The sequence below is a fragment of the Pelobates fuscus genome, chromosome 7, assembly GCF_036172605.1.
Source record: "Pelobates fuscus isolate aPelFus1 chromosome 7, aPelFus1.pri, whole genome shotgun sequence".
NCBI classification, from domain to species: Eukaryota; Metazoa; Chordata; class Amphibia; order Anura; family Pelobatidae; genus Pelobates; species Pelobates fuscus.
In genome coordinates, this window is record NC_086323.1 from 196431215 (window position 1) to 196453171 (window position 21957).

General features: G+C 46.4%; 2 protein-coding genes across 2 annotated transcripts in view; both read right to left on the bottom strand.

The window, feature by feature from the left end:
• Positions 1–21957, bottom strand: part of LOC134568436 (oocyte zinc finger protein XlCOF7.1-like) — a 382451-nt gene that overhangs the window by 350440 nt on the left and 10054 nt on the right. The gene's annotated exons all lie outside the window — the stretch shown is intronic.
• LOC134568433 (oocyte zinc finger protein XlCOF7.1-like) lies at positions 12108–14863 on the bottom strand. Its single transcript, XM_063427022.1, has 3 exons — positions 14814–14863; positions 13734–13842; positions 12108–13570 (listed from the first exon to the last, which is right to left on the bottom strand). The coding sequence occupies exon 3, from the start codon at positions 13503–13505 to the stop codon at positions 12108–12110; it is 1398 nt and encodes a 465-aa protein (XP_063283092.1). The 5' UTR covers positions 13506–13570; positions 13734–13842; positions 14814–14863.

Consider the following 21957-nt stretch of genomic DNA (forward strand, 5'->3'; position numbering starts at 1 on the left):
GTGGGCTGCCCAAAATAGTTCCATAAGTTCGTGTGGTTTTACCGGTCACTTTAGAAAAAAAACGAATATAAATACTAACCGAATTCCCCTGGCTCTTAGCAGCGATTTTTCCCCTCATTCATACACACAAATGTACCGAATAGCGCTCTTCTAGCTAGTCGGTACATATAGTCCCAGCGTTCGTACGTTTGGGACCGGTGTTCGGGAAGTCGAGTGTCCGATTTTAGTTCCAGACACTCGACGACCACGTCCCGCTGCCTTTGTTTGACTGAAAAAAGATGGCCGCGGTTTTCTCTGCCACGTGGCGTTCACTTAGAGGGTGAAAGTGATGCCGGCTTTGAAGTTAAGTGAGCCAGGGGTGGTCTTTATTTGGCAGTTCCATCTGTCGATTGAAAACATACAGAAATAGCAAGAAACAGGCAGAAATACTGAATAACAGAGTCATTTCTTCACACTGCTCCCCTATAAGTCCATAGGTCGGCATACCCGCCTAGACCCTGTCGGTTTGGCTTGGGGATGTCCGAAAAAAGTGTTTTTAGGAGTCCAGTTCGGTCTGGCGTGATAGGCCATCCGCATTACCATTTTGTTTGCCCGGCCGGTACGGCATGGTAAAATTGTAGGGTTGGAGGGCTAGGCTCCACCGTAATAGCCTGGGATTGTCACCAGCTACCCGGTTAAGCCACACCAGGGGGTTGTGGTCAGTCATAAGGGTAAATGCCCGTCCGTACAAATAGGGCTGAAGTTTCTTGAGTGCCACACGAGAGCCAAGCACTCTTTTTCCACGGTGGCATAGCTGACTTCTCGGGGTAAAAGTTTACGGCTGAGGTATGCCACCGGGTGTTCCATGCCGTCTGCTCCCACTTGGCTTAGCACGGCTCCCAGCCCAAACATGGAGGCATCTGTGTGTACAAGAAATTGTTTAATGTGGTCGGGTGCTGCCAACACAGGAGCCTCACTCAATGCCGCTTTAAGCTTCTGGAAAGCGTCCGTGCACTCTGGGGTCCAGGAGACCTGTTTGTGAAGGGCCTTTTTTGGTAAGGTCAGTGAGAGGTTTAGCCAGGGCGCTGTACTCTGGGACAAACTTTCTGTAATAACCGGCCGTCCCTAAGAAGGCTAGTACCTGGGTTTTGGTACGAGGTTGGGGCCAGTTGGCTATGGCCTCTACCTTAGCTGGCTCTGGACGTTGTCTACCGGAGCCCACCCTGTGGCCGAGATACTGTACCTCGGCCATGCCTACATGACATTTGTCGGGTTTCAATGTGAGCCCTGCGAGGTGGATTCGTTTGAGTACCCGGGACACGTGGCCCAGATGGTCTCCCCATGTGCGGCTGTAGATGGCAATATCATCTAGATATGCACATGCAAAGTCCTGAAACTCCTCCAGGAGCCTATCGGCCATCCTCTGAAACGTAGCCGGGGCATTCTTCACCCCAAAGGGCATAACCTTGAATTGGTAAAGCCCAAATGGGGTGACGAATGCCAACTTGGGAATGGCCGCAGGCTCCAAGGGGATCTGCCAATAACCTTTGCACAGGTCCAGGGTAGTCAAGTAGTTCCCCCCCCGCCATACGGTCTAAGAGCTCATCTATTCTGGGCATAGGGTAGGCGTCTGTTATGGTACGATCATTAAGCCTCCGATAGTCTACACAGAAGCGTGTGGTGCCATCGCGCTTCGGTACTAGTACTACCGGGGAGGCCCAAGGACTTTGGGAGGGTTCTATAACCCCTAGTTGCAACATCTCCCTTAATTCGGTGAGCATACTCGCACGCACTGCCTCAGGGATCCGATATGGTTGTTGCCGTAATGGCGTCTCTCCCTGGGTTTCCACGCGGTGTACCGCAGCGGAGGTATAGCCTGGGGTGGCTGAAAACATCTCTCGGTATCCCTGCAGCAGTTGAGTGGCCTCACCCTTCTCTATGGGGTTTAAATTTTGACCCAAGCTTACTTGGTCAATAGTACAGGGGGAGGTGTCTAGTAAATCAGGAAGGGGTAGTCCTTCACTATCCTCCGTGGCGGGGGCACACACGGCGCCCACATCCTCTGTTCTCTCAAAATAGGGTTTGAGCATGTTCACATGGAAGGCTTTGGTCAGCCTTTCATCTGAGCATTTGCTCACAATGTAGGTAGTCTCGCTAATCCGTTCTACTACCTTAAACGGTCCCTGCCAGGCTGCTTGCAGCTTGTCTTTCTTAACTGGTCTCAAAGCTAATACCTTCTGCCCGATGTCCAGTACTCTATCTCGGGCTCCCCTATCGTACCACTTCCTCTGGTCCTCCTGGGCCGTCTGCAGGTTCTCCCGAACAGATTCGGTGAGAGCCCGCAGACGGTCCCGGAACTCCAGAACATACTGGACGATAGGGACCCCCCCTCATCTGTTTTGCCCTCCCAGTGTTCCCGTACGAGATCCAGTGGGCCCCGAACTTTTCTCCCGAACAGGAGTTCGAAGGGGGAAAACCCAGTGGAGGCCTGGGGCACCTCACGGTAGGCAAACAGAAGGTGGGGAAGGAATTTCTCCCAATTCTTGTGGGACTCTGTAAAGGTTTTTAGCATCTGTTTTAGAGTGCCATTGAAACGTTCACAGAGCCCGTTAGTCTGGGGGTGATATGGGGCGCTGAACAGGGTTTTCACTCCACAGCTCTGCCACAATTGTTGTGTCAGGGTTGCCGTGAACTGAGTTCCCCGATTGGATAGGATCTCCTGAGGGAAACCTATCCGGGTGAATATCTTAATGAGGGCCTCTGCCACGGTCTCTGCCTCTATGTTGGTGAGGGCGACTGCCTCCGGGTATCTAGTGGCGTACCGTTAGTATGAACTTTTTGCGCGACTGGCTGGGTCGGCTGAGGGGTCCTATTAAGTCCACCGCTACTCGGTGAAAAGGCTGTTCTATAATGGGCAATGGGTGGAGTTTGGCCTTCCGAAGGCCCCCCTTTTCCCTACCCTTTGACATACGTCGCACGTCCTGCAATAATACTTGAGGTCCTGTGTGACCCTAGGCCAGAAGAATGTTTGGGTTAACCTGTCCCTTGTCTTTTTGACCCCTAGATGTCCTGCTAGGGGAATGTCATGACTGAGTTTTAATAACTCAGCCCGGAATTTACGGGGTACAATTAACTGTCTTTTGATGACCTGGGTGGCCCCTTGTCCCACCCCCCCGGTCACTCTATACAGTAATCCCTTATACCATTCAAACTTTTCGTGCGGGTTGTTCCCTGGGGTAGCGGCTACTGCCTTCCTATATCCCTCTAATGTGGGGTCGGTACTCTGCTCTTGTTCAAACCCCTGGGGTGTATCCCAAAAAGGGGAAGGGGGATCAGGTAAGGGGGGTATTTCGACTCCTACCTGATTTTCCTCAGAGTGCAGCGGTGCCTCCAGTCTGGCTTGAGCTCGGGTAGTAACCGGGTATGCCTCTGCAGGGGTGTCTCGGGCTAGTTGAGAGGTTACGCATCCAACATCATTCCCCAACAAAACCTCAGCTGGTAGTTCTTGCATAATCCCAACCTCCAGCTGTTTAGACCCTGAACCCCAATCGACAAGGATATTGGCGGTGGGCAGTTTGTGGATAGCGCCCCCAGCCACCCTCACAGCGACTGTGCGTCCAGTGCAAGCTTGAGCCCTGATCGTGTGAGGTTGCACCACAGTCAAAGTAGCCCCAGAGTCTCTCAGCGCCCGGGCCCCCATGCCATCTACGGTAATCCATTGGCGGTGGTGGTCCCGGTTGTCACCCCCAGCTTGCACTGGGTTGACCTCGTGTAACACACTCCACTGTTCTTCTTGGTTAGGGACATAGGTTGTGCTTTCTTGTTGCACACAATGAGCGGCTGCCCTGGGTTGTTGTGGGGGTTGCCTTTCCCAGCTTCCCCGGTTTAAGCGAGGGCACTGATTCTTATAATGTCCCGGTTGCTTGCAATAATGGCACACTGCAGGGGGTCGAGATGTGCTTGCTGGGCTCGGTGAGGGGTTACTCATGGAGGGTCTAGGAGGGGTAGGGGTTGTTGGAGCCGTGTAGTTAAGCTTAAAAGGTGGTCTGCTCGCCCCTTGTTCCTTCCTCCTGTTATCCTGATACTTGTCCGCTAACCTGGCGTCTTCCTCCACAGTTTTCGGTTTTCTATCTTTAACCCAGTCTTTGATGTCCTCTGCAGTGTGATTACAAAATTGCTCCAATAACATTAGTTGCAAAGCATCCTCCAGGGTGGTTGCTTGGCAGCCCTTCATCCAATTACGGGCCGCCCTGTGTAGCCGAAAAGCCCATTCCGTATGGGAATCTCTCCCAGTCTTTCTCAGATCTCTAAACTTTTTCCGGTATGCCTCCGGGGTTACAGCATATCTGGCCAACAAAATGTCTTATCTTGTCATAATTATGTATGTCCCCCTCAGGTACTGCTCGCAGCGCCTTAGCTGCTCTACCTGATAATTTACTGCCAATTACTTCAGCCCATTTTGTGGAGTCTAATTCCTCCAGTGCACATTGACGTTCAAATACTTGTAAGTAACTGTCAATTTCCATCTCATTGTCATTAAAAGATTTAAATGCTGCATAATTTACCTTCTTTGGTAGTTCCCCAGTACTTCCCGGGGAGTGTAGTAAATCTCCCTGTGGCGGTCTGTCCCGGTCCTCTCGCTCTTTTTGCGATTGTCTGGCTTGTGCCATGACCTGCAGAACCGCCTTTGTAGTTGGGTTGGGTCCCAATAGACTGATAATCCATTGGATGTCCTTTTGCATCACGGTTTCTTCCTCTTGATCCATCTCTGTATTACTGGTACTGTCGCTCTGTATTAATTCTGCAATCAACGTGGCTTTTGTCTTGTTACTTGCCACTCTTCCTCGAGCTTCCAGTAAATCCTTTAGTGTGGTTCTTTTAAGTAGCTAGTACTGCTGAGCCAGTCCCTTGCTTGGTTTGAAATGTCCATTCGGGATTCGAATCCCTCCGCTTGCCACCAGTTGTAAGGATACCAAGTCTAGCCAAACCTCTTTCGGTAGTTTCCTCCCTCCCGAGTCTAATGTAGAGAGACCTCCGTTCGGTAGTTACAAGGAACGAAATCCATACGAAATACAAATAGCTTCACAAGATAATTCCCTTGGTAAAGCATACGAATATAAAAACTAACTGAATTCCCCTGGCTCTTAGCAGCGATTGTTCCCCTCATTCGTACACACAAATGTACCGAATAGCGCTCTAGCTAGTCGGTACATATAGTTCCAGCGTTCGTACGTTTGGGACCGGTGTTCGGGAAGTCGAGTGTCCGATTTTAGTTCCAGACACTCGACGACCACGTCCCGCTGCCTTTGTTTGACTGAAAAAAGATGGCCGCAGTTTTCTCTGCCACGTGGCGTTCGGTAGTACGAACGCTGGCCGCACACTTAGAGGGTGAAAGTGATGCCGGCTTTGAAGTTAAGTGAGCCAGGGGTGGTCTTTATTCTGCAGTTCCATCTGTCGATTGAAAACATACAGAAATAGCAAGAAACAGGCAGAAATACTGAATAGCAGAGTCATTTCTTCACAGCGCTCACCTCGCCAACGCTGTACACCCTCCAGAGTTTCTTCCCACATCTCTTGTCGGGCGTCCTCTCTGCGGACAAGATGCACTGTAACCTCCGGTTAAACTCATCTTTCACCTCGAGCGTTGTCCAGGGACTTGCTGGCTCTATGTCGCTCCATATTGATTCCTGTGTCTCTAAGGTGCTGTTCCTCTCTGGAGTTTGTTGAACCCTTTGTCTTCATGCAAACTCCTGTACTTCTGTCTTCTGTTGGTGGAGTTTCCCCATAGAATGACAGCCGGAATTGCAGTTCTCTCTGAAATTCCAACCGCCCCTGTTCCTCTGCTGGGTTGTTCTGTACCCAAACTGGTCCCTTTTCTGCTCTGTATTCCGCCATTGGTGCTGTTGCCTTTACTGGTACTTGCTCCTCTGTGGATCTGGATCCCGACGCTGCCAACCAATGTAGCGGAGAGCTGATTTCTCACAGCTTAACTCCACCAGTATATCCAGAGAAGGCAGGAACAAGTAATAAATCCCTGAGAATATCCAGCAGTCAGTAATAGAATCCAATAATATCCCATCACCTTTCCCAATCACTGGACGACACATAGTATCAGGAGTAGAAATTAACTTTTAATCACACAAACCCTGCTTTTATGCAATGCTCCCGTGCAAGGGAGCCACCCACAATAATTAGTACATTAACCAATAAAGTACAAGGTACAACCCACACATCTCCTCCCATCAGCTTATTTGTTAACAGAATTAAAATGTACATATTTTTCTGCAACTTCTAGATGTACCCCAAATACATAGGGTACACCCCCAAATGTGGTATCCCATGATAGCCCTGATCTGGGTGAATAACACTGAAGCATGGCTCTCCAGCCCAAACCAGTTCCAACTAGTCTGGCAGTGTGCCTGGGACTACGCCCTGCTGGAGAACAATGGGACGGAAAATGGGGGAGGGGTACACCTTCCTATACACAATCTATACACAGTCTAATAGAAGTCCATACACTGTGCTTAAAGGGCCAGTAGCCACATAATAAAAATCCATCATGCCCAAATACTGTCTTTAAAGGGCAATACCCCCAGGGCCATAATCACTGGGCAGGAGGTGAGCCATCAGCCCCTCCAGGAAACTGGGGCATACTCTGGTATAGGACCCAGTCCGCTACATTATATGTTTCTCCGGTTCGGTGAATTGGTGTCTACAGTAGCTGTGCCTGTGTCTCTGGAAGGGAAGATCTACTAAACGGCTTTTAACCCCCTTTTATGCCTGGGGGTGCCGTTACAATTGGTGGCAATCGGCGGGATCGTTCCTACAGCCAGAAGGATAGCTACAAGGAGACACCATTCCGTGGATTTACAAGTTAGGGGCAACGCATGTCCCAGTACAGTGACCCTAAAAGCAACAGAATGGAACCAGCAGTGTTATACGAGGAGGAGGACCTGGAAGACCGGGATGCATTAAAGGAAAGGCATCTGGTACCAGGCCTTGGATAATGTACAATACCAGCGGGGTGAGAGTCTCCCCAGTGAAGAGCAGCGATTGCAGAAGCAAGTGGCCCTGCGGATGCCCTTCCTGGGAGAGCAGCCCCTGGAGGAATGGGTGAAGGAACTAGAGCACCGGGTATGGCAGGAGCTATGGCTGGAGGATGCCTACCAGGCGCTCTGGTGGTATATGGCACAGTATATACCCTGGACAGCTGAGCATGAAAAGCCAGAGGGAGAGGAGTTTGATGGTCCTGACTTGTTATGGGAGTCCTTTGCAGAGCCTGACTTTGGGAGCCCTGCGCAGACCAGACTTCAGGACATCTTCTACGAGAGGGAGGTTAGGCATGACTGGGATGACCCCCATGAGGTAGAGCAAGACCTGGCTCACCTAGCAACCCTGGAGTGGGAACTGGAGCAGGACTACCGAGATCTCTTCCACTCCATTGGGAAGGCTCAGAAGGACAGCAAGGTGACAGACCCAGATCCAGACCCATTCAGCTGGGAAGATATTGTGGAGATTTACTGGGAAGGACCCCAGGTGGCCGGTGGAGATAGGACCGAGGTCTTTCCACCGGTCCTGCAGGGAATTGGGAGCCCAGTCTCCATTCCACAGCGGCAGAGCAATGTACAGGGAATTGGGAGCCCAGTCTCCATTCCCCAGCGGCAGAGCAATGTACAGGGAATTGGGAGCCCAGTCTCCATTCCCCAGCGGCAGAGCAATGTACAGGGAATTGGGAGCTCAGTCTCCATTCCCCAGCAGCAGGCTGAGCTACCAGGGTCAGAGACGGTCGGTCCTGTCCCCCAGCAACAGGGCTGTTTAGCCAAAGAGGAGACAGTCGGTCTCCCACTCCAGCAGCAGAACTGTGTATCCAACAACCAGGCTCCAACCAGGCTACTTCCGTGGTAGTGCTGGCACCAGGGCAGAGTATCGCTGGTCTCTGCCCACTCAACAACCCACCAAGGCAGCCTACCAGTACCCCGCACAGCCGTGGTGAGGCACCTGGACATGGACAAGTTTCTCCTCTACCCAGGTGTAGTAACCAGTTATTGTGGGTGGGCTGTACTACTAATTGTGTTTTGTGGGTGGGCTGTTGGACTAACCAGGGCACTGACCGGCAGGAGGTCAGATACCCTGTTAGTTTGTTTGGAAAAGGGGAAACATGTGACGAGACCAATCTCGCCACTGTGCATTGGAGGAGCCTGGTTGCCTGTCTGTTGCCTTTAGAATATGGTCCCATGTTGAAACGCTTGATTTTCCCCTGCAAAGACACGAAAGCCGGGTCATTCGGTACTTGTCCTGTTTGAGCGGTGATACCCCAGATAGCTATGCCATGGAGCCCCTGCGTATAATGAAAAACGATGGGAAAGACTTTGGCTCCATGGCAATTGAACTGTATATGTGTGCTCTGAGCACCATTCAGTAATAATGTGCGCTCAGATCTGAGCTATCTGGGTATATGTTGAATGTACCTGTTTTTTGCAATGGCTGCACAGTTATATATTTTTATGTATTTTATTGTCTTTTGCTGCCATGTGTTCAATGGAGTTTTGCCTCTGTCCTTGGAAATAATTGGATTACTTCCCAATTATCTCCAGGATAGAAGACTCTGTGGAACTGGTTTTGGGCAGATAAGCCATGCTTCATTTGGTCACAAAGGACTACGATCTATCTTTTGAACCACTGGACCATTTGTAAGATTTTGGCGTATGTTTGTATTTGGAGTATGCTGATTCTGAAAATGGGAGTTGTATGTGAATGTGATGCATATTTTTAAAGGTATGAATAATGTGGAAAAACTATTTCTCTGCCTGTGATAATTACATTACCCATTGTGTAAGGTAATTGTATCACAGGCAGAGGGGAGGATTTTGTGTGGGAGTGTCTGAGTGTATTGTACGTGTTTATTGGTTTGTTTTCCAAAACCCTGTGGGTGGTACTAATGTGTATATAAGAACAATAAACCCACAGCTCTGTCTGTTCCTGCTTGACCCTCAAAACAGAGCCTTGTCTCTTTCTTGGGGGGGATTTATTGTATGCTGTTCCAGTTCGACTGCTAGGAGTGTAAACCTATTTGTATGGTTTTTCCTATTCGGCTGTTTACAGCATTCGTATGGTTCTGGTGTGCCTGTTTACGGCATTCGATGCTTCTCCGGTTCGGTGGATTGGTGTCTACAGTAGCTGTGCCTGTGTCTCTGGAAGGGAAGATCTACTAAACGGCTTTTAACCCCCTTTTATGCCTGGAGGTGCCATTACACCGGGCATTTTTCAATCAGAGCGGCCCCCTAAGAAGGGGCGGGGACAGAGAGTGTGTGTTTTGACATCACTAATGACAAGCACGCCCCCTCTCAAAGTGAGCATGTTGGTTCAATGCGCAAAGCCCCGCTGAAAAGCTCTGGCATTAGAAGAAGGCCCTGTATTTGTTCTGCGCAGCGCAAGCAAATGTAATAACATGCTTGCGCTGTGTTTGCTTTTAAATTGTCTCTGGTGTCTCCACAAGTGGGATACCAGAGGACAAAAGGGCCAGGAAAGTGTATGGTGCATGTGTTTGGAGCCTGCTTGTGGGATTGCGTGTGTGTAGAGTGTGGTGTGGTGTTGTGTATAGGTCAATTTCATTTGTGTTTGTGGTGTAATATGTGTGGCTAGTGGCTGTAGAGTGCATGTATAGGGGCATAGTGTTATAGGGAATGTAGCGAGTGTGTGCATACGGGCTGTAGTGTGTGTGTGTATAGGTGACGTAGTGTGTGTAGAGGTTGTAGAGAAGGTGTGTTTAGAGAATGTTGTATGTGTTTGCTTACAAGGAATGTAGTGTGTGGGTAGGTTGTGCAGTGTGTGTGTAGGAGATCTAGTGTGTAAAGGACCCAGAGTGTGTATAGAAGATTGTGTGTGTGTGTAGAGGATTAAGAGTGCATATAGGGTAAGGGATCCAGCATGTATCTGGAGCATAATGTGTGTAGTGGTGCAGTGTGAGGGGTGCTGTAGTGTGTGTTTATATATATAATTTGGAAATATTGTATGTGTGAGGTGTGCAGTGTGTGTGTGAGAGTGAGGGTGCTGTGTGAGAGTGAGGGTGCTGTGTGTGTCTGGGGGTGCTGTGTGCGTCTGAGGGTGCTGTGTGAGAGTGATGGTGCTGTGTGTATCTGGGGGTGCGGTGTGAGAGTGATGGTGCTGTGTGTCTGGGGGTGCGGTGTGTGTGAGGGGGTGCTTTGTGGGGTGTCTGGGGTGCTTTGTGTTTTAGGGGGCTGTGTGTGAGTGTGAATTTATTGTAATATATTTTTTATTAATAATTTATGAAAAATGTTGGAAAATTCCTCATGTTAATTTCATGGAATTCAGCAGGCCCCACTGCAGTGTCTATGTTGCACTTCTGTCCTTACGCCACAGAAGATCTGTGGGAGTACTGAACAGGTTTACTTGGCCCTCCACTTGTTCCTCTTGAATAGCATGCCTCCTGGCCTATCTTTTGATTTATTTCCACCCTACAATTGTGAAAAGGATGCTTTATACACTGGATTACAAAGAACACAGGTTGTGGTTCTACAACTAAAAAAAAAAAAAATAATAATTTATAGGACATGTATATTCACACCATTCGTTTGTCCTCCTAGTTGCGCCCCCCGCTACCTCTATGCTACACTCCAACTTCTTTTTCCAGTTGTAGGTTTCCCTTGCCTATTATTTAGGGTCGGTTGTCCGGCTCAGGCTGTTGTGCCCTTTGGACCGGGTGAGGTCAGCAGCGGGTAATCAGTCAGGTGTGTTGTCCTTCATTTTTCAGGGTAAGGGGGGGAGGGTGTGGAAGGGGGGGGGTCCCTGGGGTTCGGTTGACTGAGGTTCAGGTCATGTTACCTCTCCTGGAGGGCGGTGTTCCTGGGTGACCCTATTGTGACACCTTCTCTTTATTCCTGTGCTATTGGTAGGGGGCCTCTCTGCCGGATTTCTTTAGTCTACCTCTGGGGTATGTCTAGGGGCCCATGGTCTTATTTAGGATATAGGATGGTCTCGGTGCGATTGTGTGTTCCGGTAGCATTCTGTCGCTTGCTAGTGAGTCAATACTAGGTGCCAGGACTTAGTAGTCCTGTAGAAGGTGCACAAGGCACTCCGTCCATCGCGTCCCTGCCTCTGAGATGTATTTTTTGGCATGCAATTGTTTTTGCGACATTGCTTCGTAGTCGAAGTTTGTTGTAACCTTTCTTTTCAGGTCCCATGTGCTGGGTGCCCTAGTGGATCTCCATTCCCTTGGTATTGTAGTCAGAGCCGAGATCAGTATATGGAAGATCAGGGCCCCCTTGACAAATTTAAATGTGCCTAGGGTTAGGAACAGGAGTCCCAATGCTGGTTGCAGCATAAATTGTGTGCCCAAGTCCCCCATAAGTGAAGCATTGTTCCCCTTTCTGTGTTACACCTCCAGCATTTTGCAGAGGCGGTGGGGTAGATTTTCGTCAGTCTGTCTGGTACCATATACCATCGGTGTAGTAACTTCCTCATTTGTTCCAGGTGTGCAAGCTGTTTTCCCTTTATGTGCTGTGTAGGCTTTGTGCCAGTGTTCCATGGTGTATGTGGTGTGTCAGTCCACATACCACGCTAGGACATGTTTGTCCGTTACTTCCTCTGCCACTGCCAAGTGGTATGTTAAAGAAATGGTTTTGCAGGGAATTTTGGTGGACATACATATCTCCTCTATCCGAGTGAATGTGTGTGAAACTCTTGCGGGGGGGAGGGGGGGTCAAAGACCTCAGAAGGGACTTGAGTTGTAGGCAGGGGAATATCGCTTTATTTGGCAAGTCGTATCAGGTTTGTAGGTCCGGTAACGCAACCATGGTCCCGTTAGGGAAAAGGTGATGTAACCTTGTGCACCAGTGGAGCTGCCATGGTCTATATTAACATGGGGGTTGGGGGAAGTAGCCTTTCACTCTGTAACAAACAGAACATACAACCACAATGTATCCTGAGTTGCCGGAAAGTCATCATATGTACGTTGACTGCTACTATCACAATTACTATTTACTATGTCAGCATGATCAAAATTCACAAAACAAGATATTTCATTTCTATGTTAATGCAGAATACAATTTTAGAGACTCATCACCTGTGTGAGATCTATGATGTCTATCAAAATTAGGTTTAACGGAAAATCATTTTCCCCATTCAGAACATGAGAATGGTTTCTCTCCTGTGTGAGTCCTCTGATGACTGACAAGATTTGAATGTCGCCGAAAACATTTTCCACATTCAGAACATGAGAATGGTTTCTCTCCTGTGTGAGTTCTCTGATGACTGACAAGATTTGAATGTTGCCGAAAACATTTTCCACATTCAGAACATGAGAATGGTTTCTCTCCTGTGTGAGTTCTCTGATGACGGACAAGATTTGAATGTTGCCAAAAACATTTTTCACATTCAGAACATGAAAACGGTTTCTCTCCTGTGTGAGTTCTCTGATGACCGACAAGCTCTCGTTTACGAACAAAACATTTTCCACATTCAGAACATGAGAACGGTTTCTCTCCTGTGTGAGTTCTCTGATGCCAGACAAGCTCTCGTTTACGAACAAAACATTTTCCACATTCAGAACATGAGAACGGTTTCTCTCCTGTGTGAGTTTTCTGATGACTGACAAGATTTGAAGGGTGCCTAAAACTATTTCCACATTCAGAACATGAGAACGGTTTCTCTCCTGTGTGAGTTCTCTGATGACTGACAAGATTTGAAGGGTGCCTAAAACTATTTCCACATTCAGAACATGAGAACGGTTTCTCTCCTGTGTGAGTTCTCTGATGACTGACAAGCTCTGCTTTAGTGACAAAACATTTTCCACATTCAGAACATGAGAACGGTTTCTCTCCTGTGTGAGCTCTCTGATGACGGACAAGCTCTGGTTTACGAACAAAACATTTTCCACATTCAGAACATGAGAACGGTTTCTCTCCTGTGTGAGTTCTCTGATGACAGACAAGACCTGCTTTACTAAGAAAACCTTTTTCACATTCAGAACATGAGAATGGTTTCTCTCCTATGTGAGTTCTCTGATGACTGACAAGCTCTGCTTTAGTGACAAAACATTTTCCACATTCAGAACATGAGAACGGTTTCTCTCCTGTGTGAGTTCTCTGATGACAGACAAGACCTGCTTTACTAAGAAAACCTTTTTCACATTCAGAACATGAGAATGGTTTCTCTCCTGTGTGAGTCCTCTGATGACTGACAAGCTTTACTTTAGTGACAAAACATTTTCCACATTCAGAACATGAGAACGGTTTCTCTCCTGTGTGAGTTTTCTGATGATTGACAAGCCTTGATTTATGAACAAAACATTTTCCACATTCAGAACATGAGAACAGTTTCTCTCCTGTGTGAGTTTTCTGATGATTGACAAGCCATGATTTATGAACAAAACATTTTCCACATTCAGAACATGAGAAAGGTTTGGGGTTTATGTTTACTATCTCCTTTGAGAAAATATAGGAATCTGATAAAATGCTTGATTTTTCAGAGTGAAAGTCCTTGGTGCGGTTATTAAAAGATTTCTTCATAGCTTTGCTTTGTGTATTTCTGTTCTTGTCACCACTTTCAGTATAACCTCTCCTTACAAATACACCTGAAAGAAATATACCGTGAGTTAAAGGAAATCGGCCACTATAAATTATTGTTTGCAATACTTAGAAAAAATGACAATTTATTTTTAATAGATAAGAAATACGACCCTCAGGTGTCATAGTGACTGAGAAGAAATTAAAGCGGCACTGTCATGCCGAACTTACCTTTCCCCAATCGATCCCTCTTCTCTCCCTCTGTCAGGATCTGTTATTCATTTCTTCCTGTCTGCTCTCGTTTTCTTTAAAAAATAAGATAACGCACAAACACTGCATCCTATAAAAACGAAGAAAAAGAGCCTAAGTTTAGAGGAAGGAGAAGTGAGAGAAGAGCACAAAAGAGAAAGGCTAGACCGACAATAACCCCTATAAATGAGAAGGAACTTGGCATCTTTAACCTATCCCAAAATGCTCTAACATCCACACAAATATCAGTCCTTAGCAAAGGACTGAAATTTGCTCCAATGAATCCTTACAAGCCATTTAAAGCATTTATAGATATAAATAAATTCGTAAGGAAGGCCACTCTAAAAAGATTTTGTTGCCAGCAAAAACTCAGATGCATCTACCCCACAACCCTCAGTTACCTCATCAGAAGATTGCCCTAATATAATATCTACCTCTCTGAAAAATAATTCTACTTTTTTTTCCATCACATTTTAAAACAGGTCCCCCAGAGGTTTTTTAAAAATTGGTAACAAAAGACTTTGAAAAAAAACAAAAAAGAAAAATATAAATCGAGACAATCTTTCACAACCAGAACTCAAGGCACTTTTACAATTACAAAAAAGATGTAAACATTGTTATAAAGCCAGCTGACAAAGGTGGAGGGATTGTAATATTGTCTAAAGATATGTATGAGGGAGAAGCTATGAGACAACTTAATGATTGTAAGGTTTATGAGAAATTGTCACAAGATCCGACCCCAAGAATCCAACAAGTTTTAACCTCTTTTTTAAATAGTGGCTGGGAACAATATATTTTAAATAAACCAGAATTTGAATTTCTAAATGTCTCTCACCCAAAAATCCCTGTTATCTATTTCCTACCAAAAATCCATAAAGATGCTATAAACCCTCCTGGTAGGCCTATCGTATCAGGGATCAATTCAATTTTATCTAATTTATCTGAATATCTAGACATTCTTTTACAACCTTCAGTAAAATGTATGAAATTGTATTTAAAAGACTCAATGAATTTACTCCGATTTTTAAATAATTTTATTTAGAAAGACATTTTTTTACTTACGTGTGATGTACAATCCTTGTACACAATCATTCCTCACGATAAAGGTTGTTCTGCAGTTGAAAAAATCTTAAGGGCAGAAAATAGAATTTCAGACCAACAGATAAGTTTTATAATTCAAGGTATTGATATTATTTAAAAAAAACATTATTTTTGTTTTTTAGACTCTTTATATACAACTGCTATGGGGACCAGGGGAATGCTATGGGGACCAGGTTTGCACCCAGTTATGCTAACCTTTTTATGGCAGAGTGGGAATCCATGGCCATTTTTGGAGAGCATGACTGGCAGGCAAACCTGGTCACATACTTTAGATATATTGACAACTTATTTTTTTATTTGGGAAGGCACAGAACTCCCTCAACCAGTTTCTACTTTTTTAAAATCAAAACAATAATGGTATAGTTTTAACACATGAATACAGTCAATCTTTTATCTGCTTTTTAGATTTGGAAATTTTTATTCAAAACAATAAGGTTCATACTAAAACTTTTTTTTTTTTTTTTTTTAAGTATGTACAAATAAAGTGATTGATATGTCGAGTTGCCATTATAAACCGTGGCTCCATGGAATACCCAAGAGCCAGTTCCTTCGCCTTCGAAGGAACTGTTCCCTTACCCAAGATTTTGAGGCTCAAACTCAAATGCTATTGAGTAAATTCTCTCAAAAAATGTATCCCTTAACCCCTTAAGGACACATGACATGTGTGACATGTCATGATTCCCTTTTATTCCAGAAGTTTGGTCCTTAAGGGGTTAAACAACTTAAACCAAACCATAAAAAAATGTTAGGGAGAAAGAGAGATCAGACTTTTTGGAGTACAGAGAGAATAAAGCCTCCAAAAATGCCCCAACATTGCCAATTATCTTTGACTTCAATAACAAAAATAATGTTATGAAGAATATTATCAACAAACATTGGCATATATTAAAACAGGATGAGACTCTAGCTGGTATTATTCCCGATAAACCACACGTTATATTCAGAGGGGCACCCAGCCTTAAATCCATCCTGGGGGGCGGAGCCTGACCTCGGAGCTGAGCGGACGTGTGCTGCACGAGCTCCCGACCGCCGGACCGGCTTCTTGGGGAAAAAACCCAGATATCGCACAACGACTGAGGCCACACAACGACAAACCGGCAGACACCTTTCCCCAAGGCCTACGATACCGCAAACCGCGGCAGCAATCTGAGGCCTGCAGACGGCTAGGAGGGGGAAGTGCGGCCGACTTCCATACCGACTGGTACGTCCAGCAGACCCACTCTACTCCTACCCCCCCCCTGGACCGGTGGGGGTCATCCCGGTCCCTGCTGGCCGGAGCCCCGGAGAGTCTCTGGGAACAGAGTTACTGCACGAGGTGGAGCCGCACCCAAGATGCCGGCCCAGCAGCAATCCACGGTAATGGACACAAGCATTAAGTCGGGCGCATGGCCCCTGGAGGCCTTTGATCAGCAGTGCAAGCGCTTCTGGGAGATACTTTGCAACCAGGGCCTGACCGGCAGGAGAGCGGTGAAAGTGATGGCACCCTGGATCCGACCAGTAACCCGGCGCCGCTACTATGGGCCCCTACCGCGAATCCCCAAACGACCGCACAGCAGGGCAGGCGACAGCGACCAACAAAGCAGGCAGGGGAGCCGCATGGCATTTCTGCCGACACTCGCTCCCACATTCACAGGAGCTGGAGTGTCAGGAGAGCCCAACCTACGTGTACCTCTCATGACGCCAGAACCTGGTACGAGCATGGTGCACCCCCACATTCCACAACCCCAGCGACATACAGTGGCCTAACCTGGAGGTCCAGCCCGGGGTCTAGCGGCAGAGCTGCATTCCGAACGAGGGGCACCCTTAAGGACACAAAACTGGAGGCCCTGCAGAAGAGCTGGGAGAAACGTAGCCTCAACAAACAGAGAACCGGCCGAAGCAACGCTAGCAAGCCGCGGGGCGACATCGGAGCAGGTCTGAAGCATCCGCCTGCTAGCAACCCCCCCTCCCTGGGCATTGGCTGAACTTTTTAACGCTTGGACTGCATCTGAGCTGCAGGTTAACTACCAATTGTTTGGACATATGTTATAAAAATGGTACATAACCCTGCAGCCACTATGCCTCTCAGACCCTGCACGATATTCCTCTTATTTTGTTCAGTGATTCAGCTCATTGTTTAGTTTTTTTTTTCTTTAAGCCTTTGCCTTGCTTAATCATCTCCTATTAGATTGCATACCTCCCACAGGCATTCTCTACCTACTCTAAATGCTGTTGGCTCGACCCCAGGGGTCAATATAATGTATTATGGCACCCAACTCTATACGTGTTAAGCCACAATAGCCACCACTAAACATTAGATTCAGTTAAGCTTGTTACCTGTTATTCTATTTTATCATATGTCAGTAAGCCCATCTGTATATACATATGCACTTGTGATCTTCCCTGACTTGTCAGACTAAAGCTTAGAACAGCATAACTTAGTGTGCAAACTACCTATAAGCGACACCCTTGAGAGTAGCGTTCAGCACTGTGTACTGTTTAGACAGACTGATATTGTATAAAATGTATAGCCCACACCTAAACCAAGCTAAACCATAATATTGTTTGACACTAATGCGATGATATGCAATAGAAACGCTAATCCTAAATTACTGCTACCAAACGAAGATGTAACTCGTTTTAACTAATGCGACTAACCAACGTATACTTAATCTGCCTCATTAACATAAAAATGTGTACGATTCACCTAAATGCTACATAACTGTTCACTAATCTGTATGTTCAAAATTGTTGGAAAATGCTGTTGTGGCATTGCTGACAAGCGGATGTCAATCTTACACTGCAAAAATAAAGAATTAAAAAAAAAAATGGAGGCTGTCACTGACTGCCTTTTGTGTCCCTTAAATCCATCCTTACAAGAAACTATACTAAACAAAGCCATACTACCTCTTCTTTCTGTCCCCGCTCCTTTTTAAATAAACCCAAAGGTTTTTTTAAATGCAATAAATGCATAGTATGTAAACGTACGTACGATAAAATTAAATCAAAAACTACTTCTTCTAAATCATTTATTACATACCCTATAAAAAATTGTATTCACTGCAGCACAAAGAACGTTATTTATCTATAAGAATGTCCATGTGGTCTTCAATATGTGGGCATGACTACTAGAGAATTAAAAACCAGATTGGCAGAACACTGCCAGAACATCCTAAAAGGTTATGAAAACCATTCAGTATCTAAGCATTTTTTTTTTTTTAACACGGAAAAAACCCTAAACTTCTTAAATGCATAGGTATCCCTTGGAGAGGTGGAGACATTAAAAAAATTCTAGGCAGCAAAGAGATGGAATGGGCATTTAATTTAAAGACTCTTGCCCCACAGGGTCTCAATATACAGTTTGATCTTTTTAATTTTCCCTATTTTCAATATTTCTGCTTGTTTTTATTATATTTTTTTTTTTTAGTTCATGTTTAAAAATGTATCCTTGTAATTATTTTCTTATGTACTCATGACTAATTGTATTCACAGTTTACACATTGCATCTTAAGCATATACATATGTATATGGAATAGAGCTTGGTTGCTTCATCTAAGTGTTGCTTCTAAGTGTGTGTGTGGTTGGAGATATTCTGGAGAGTTTTACAGAAGCTTCAACTGTCTAAGAGTTGTGCTAAGAGTTCTTTTTTACTGTTACAGGTAAGATTCATCTGTAGGAAAAGGTTACTGACTGCACAAGGTTTGATTTCCTGTTGGTAATTATAAGGCATTTGATTGGATTAGGTAGCTACTTGCTATTGATTGCTATTTAAATTAGCTATTGTTTGCTAATAAGCAGAGGCCTACCCAGGTGTTAAACATTCCTAGTGGGAGGTGATTTTAGGAGTATATAAGGGTAGTTGTCATTAGCTTGGATAATAGAGCTTGGTTGCTTCATCTAAGTGTTGCTTCTAAGTGTGTGTGTGGTTGGAGATATTCTGGAGATAAACTGGAGGTAATCCGAGGTATTCAGGAGGATAAATAAAAAGTTAAGGTTTGTTTGATTTAAATTATTCACCTAATTGGAATGGCAGAATTAGTTCAGTGTAATAGTTGCTTTGCATTTGTTTCACGTTCCAATTTTTGGAGGTTTGGTTGTTGTCTAATCTGTAGAGAGTTCTCTATTTTGCGGCAGGAGATTGTATTTTTGAAGTCTGAGATTTGTAAATTATCTGGTAAACAAACTCAGGCTGGAACTGCTGCAAAGCCACTGCCGCAGAGACATACTAGGAATGGCAGATGGATTACTGTAGGATCTGGTAGACTTGGAGTTGTGGATAAAAGGCATATTGCACAGTCTGTTGCTCTACATAATTCATTTTCTGCACTTTCAGAGTGTAATGGTGTCGTGGAGAGAGGCACTGAGGCTAGTGGTGTTGTGCAGAGAGGCACTGAGGCTAGTGGTGTTGTGCAGAGAGGCACTGAGGCTAGTGGTGTTGTGCAGAGAGGCACTGAGGCTAATGGTGTTGTGCAGAGAGGCACTGAGGCTAGTGGTGTTGTGCAGAGAGGCACTGAGGCTAGTGGTGTTGTGCAGAGAGGCACTGAGGCTAGTGGTGTTGTGCAGAGAGGCACTGAGGCTAGTGGTGTTGTGCAGAGAGGCACTGAGGCTAGTGGTGTTGTGCAGAGAGGCACTGAGGCTAGTGGTGTTGTGCAGAGAGGCACTGAGGCTAGTGGTGTTGTGCAGAGAGGCACTGAGGCTAGTGGTGTTGTGCAGAGAGGCACTGAGGCTAGTGGTGTTGTGCAGAGAGGCACTGAGGCTAGTGGTGTTGTGCAGAGAGGCACTGAGGCTAGTGGTGTTGTGCAGAGAGGCACTGAGGCTAGTGGTGTTGTGCAGAGAGGCACTGAGGCTAATGGTGTTGTGCAGAGAGGCACTGAGGCTAGTGGTGTTGTGCAGAGAGGCACTGAGGCTAGTGGTGTTGTGCAGAGAGGCACTGAGGCTAGTGGTGTTGTGCAGAGAGGCACTGAGGCTAGTGGTGTTGTGCAGAGAGGCACTGAGGCTAGTGGTGTTGTGCAGAGAGGCACTGAGGCTAGTGGTGTTGTGCAGAGAGGCACTGAGGCTAGTGGTGTTGTGCAGAGAGGCACTGAGGCTAGTGGTGTTGTGCAGAGAGGCACTGAGGCTAGTGGTGTTGTGCAGAGAGGCACTGAGGCTAGTGGTGTTGTGCAGAGAGGCACTGAGGCTAGTGGTGTTGTGCAGAGAGGCACTGAGGCTAGTGGTGTTGTGCAGAGAGGCACTGAGGCTAGTGGTGTTGTGCAGAGAGGCACTGAGGCTAGTGGTGTTGTGCAGAGAGGCACTGAGGCTAGTGGTGTTGTGCAGAGAGGCACCGAGGCTAGTGGTGTTGTGCAGAGAGGCACCGAGGCTAGTGGTGTTGTGCAGGGAGGCACCGAGGCTAGTGGTGTTGTGCAGAGAGGCACTGCGGCTAGTGGTGTTGTGCAGAGAGGCACTGAGGCTAGTGGTGTTGTGCAGAGAGGCACTGAGGCTAGTGGTGTTGTGCAGAGAGGCACTGAGGCTAGTGGTGTTGTGCAGAGAGGCACTGAGGCTAGTGGTGTTGTGCAGAGAGGCACTGAGGCTAGTGGTGTTGTGCATAGAGGCTTGAAGACTATGGTGAGGCATAATAGAAAGCAGTTGTTGGTGGGGGATTCCATCATAAGAGGTGTGGAGATTGACAATGGTGGTCTTGTGAGGTGTCTTCCCGGAGCTACTGCTCACAGAGACAGGAGACGTATCTGTAATATTGTTAAGCAAGCAAAGCAGGAAGGGAAATTGGATGTACTTGTCCATTTAGGGACAAATGACTTGGCTTGCAATGAGGTTTCAGAGGTTAAGGAAGTTTTTAGTGTTTTTGCCAATGATATACGGCAGGTTGCTTCCACATTGTCATTCTCTGAAGTTCTGCCTGTGCATAACACTCAGAATGACAGGCGGATGCGTATTAGGGACTTTAACTTGTGGCTTGGTGAATGGTGTCGGGAGCAAGGATTTGGCTTTATTGCTCATGGTAGCTCTGTTTGGAATGGAAATAAACTGTACAAAAAAGATGGTTTGCATCTTTCTCAAAAGGGAACAAATGTTCTCAGTGAGCAGTTCAGAGGTTTTGCTAGGATGTATTTAAACTAGGAGGGGGGGGGCAAAAGGGTGATAAAACATCAATCCAATAGTCCCCCAAAATAAGGACAGAAGGTGCCTGTAGCAAGTGTGTTAAAAAAATGATAAGCTTAGAGTCATGTCTACAAATGCTCGCAGTTTAGGGAATAAGATCCATGAACTTGTGGCAATAATGGCAACTGATAGTGTAGATTTAGTCGCTGTTACTGAGACATGGTATAATGAGGAAAATGACTGGGACATAGCAATACCAGGTTACTCTTTATATAGAAAAGACAGGGAAGGCAAGTGTCAGGGCTTCTTTGCCGTTTTAAACAGCAAACCTTTCTGTTCCAGTGATTGAGTTTGCAGCTGCAATTACTATGAGCTGCTTCTGCTTGTTGCCACGGTTACTCACCTGTGAGTAGTAATCAACCCTGCTGCTAATCAGTTCTGCCTATTTAAGCAGCTAAGCCCAGAACCTCCTTGCCCTTGCGTGGTTTCCTGTTTCCCAGAAGTCTCCTTGTTCCTGTGTTTCCTGTTTGATCCTGGTTCCTGACTCCGGCCTTGTTCCTGACTCCGCTGCTCTCCGTGCTCCTGATCCTGGCTTGTCTGACTACCCGCTCTGGTGACTGACCCCTGCTTGATTCCTGGACTTTGCTTTTGTTTATTATTTGTTATTTATTAAATAAGGTGTGTTTGCATCTACTTCTGTCTCTGTCTGGTTCCTGGTCCCTGACATTACGCAAGGGCCATGAATACAGATGGTACAGGCAAGACACCTATACCTAACCTGCTTACCCAGTGGGACCAGCAGAACCACCATTTGGACCAGTATGCCCACCTGGATCCAGTACCCGGCCAGCCTGCGATTGCGGCCGCCTCTGCCTCACTTCCTGTTCTAGCACCGGTTGTAGCCTCCAAACCTGTAGCGGCTAGAGAAATGACAGCACAGTGCAGAGAATTTATAAATCAGGTTAAAGGATACCTTGAAACCCTGCCCCAGGCATTTCCTACAGACAGTGACAAAGTTCACTTCATGATT

What these genes read in the sequence shown, in the direction of transcription:
- LOC134568433 (XM_063427022.1), bottom strand. Translation starts at nt 13,505, where the DNA reads ATGAAGAAATCTTTTAATAACCGCACCAAGGACTTTCACTCTGAAAAA.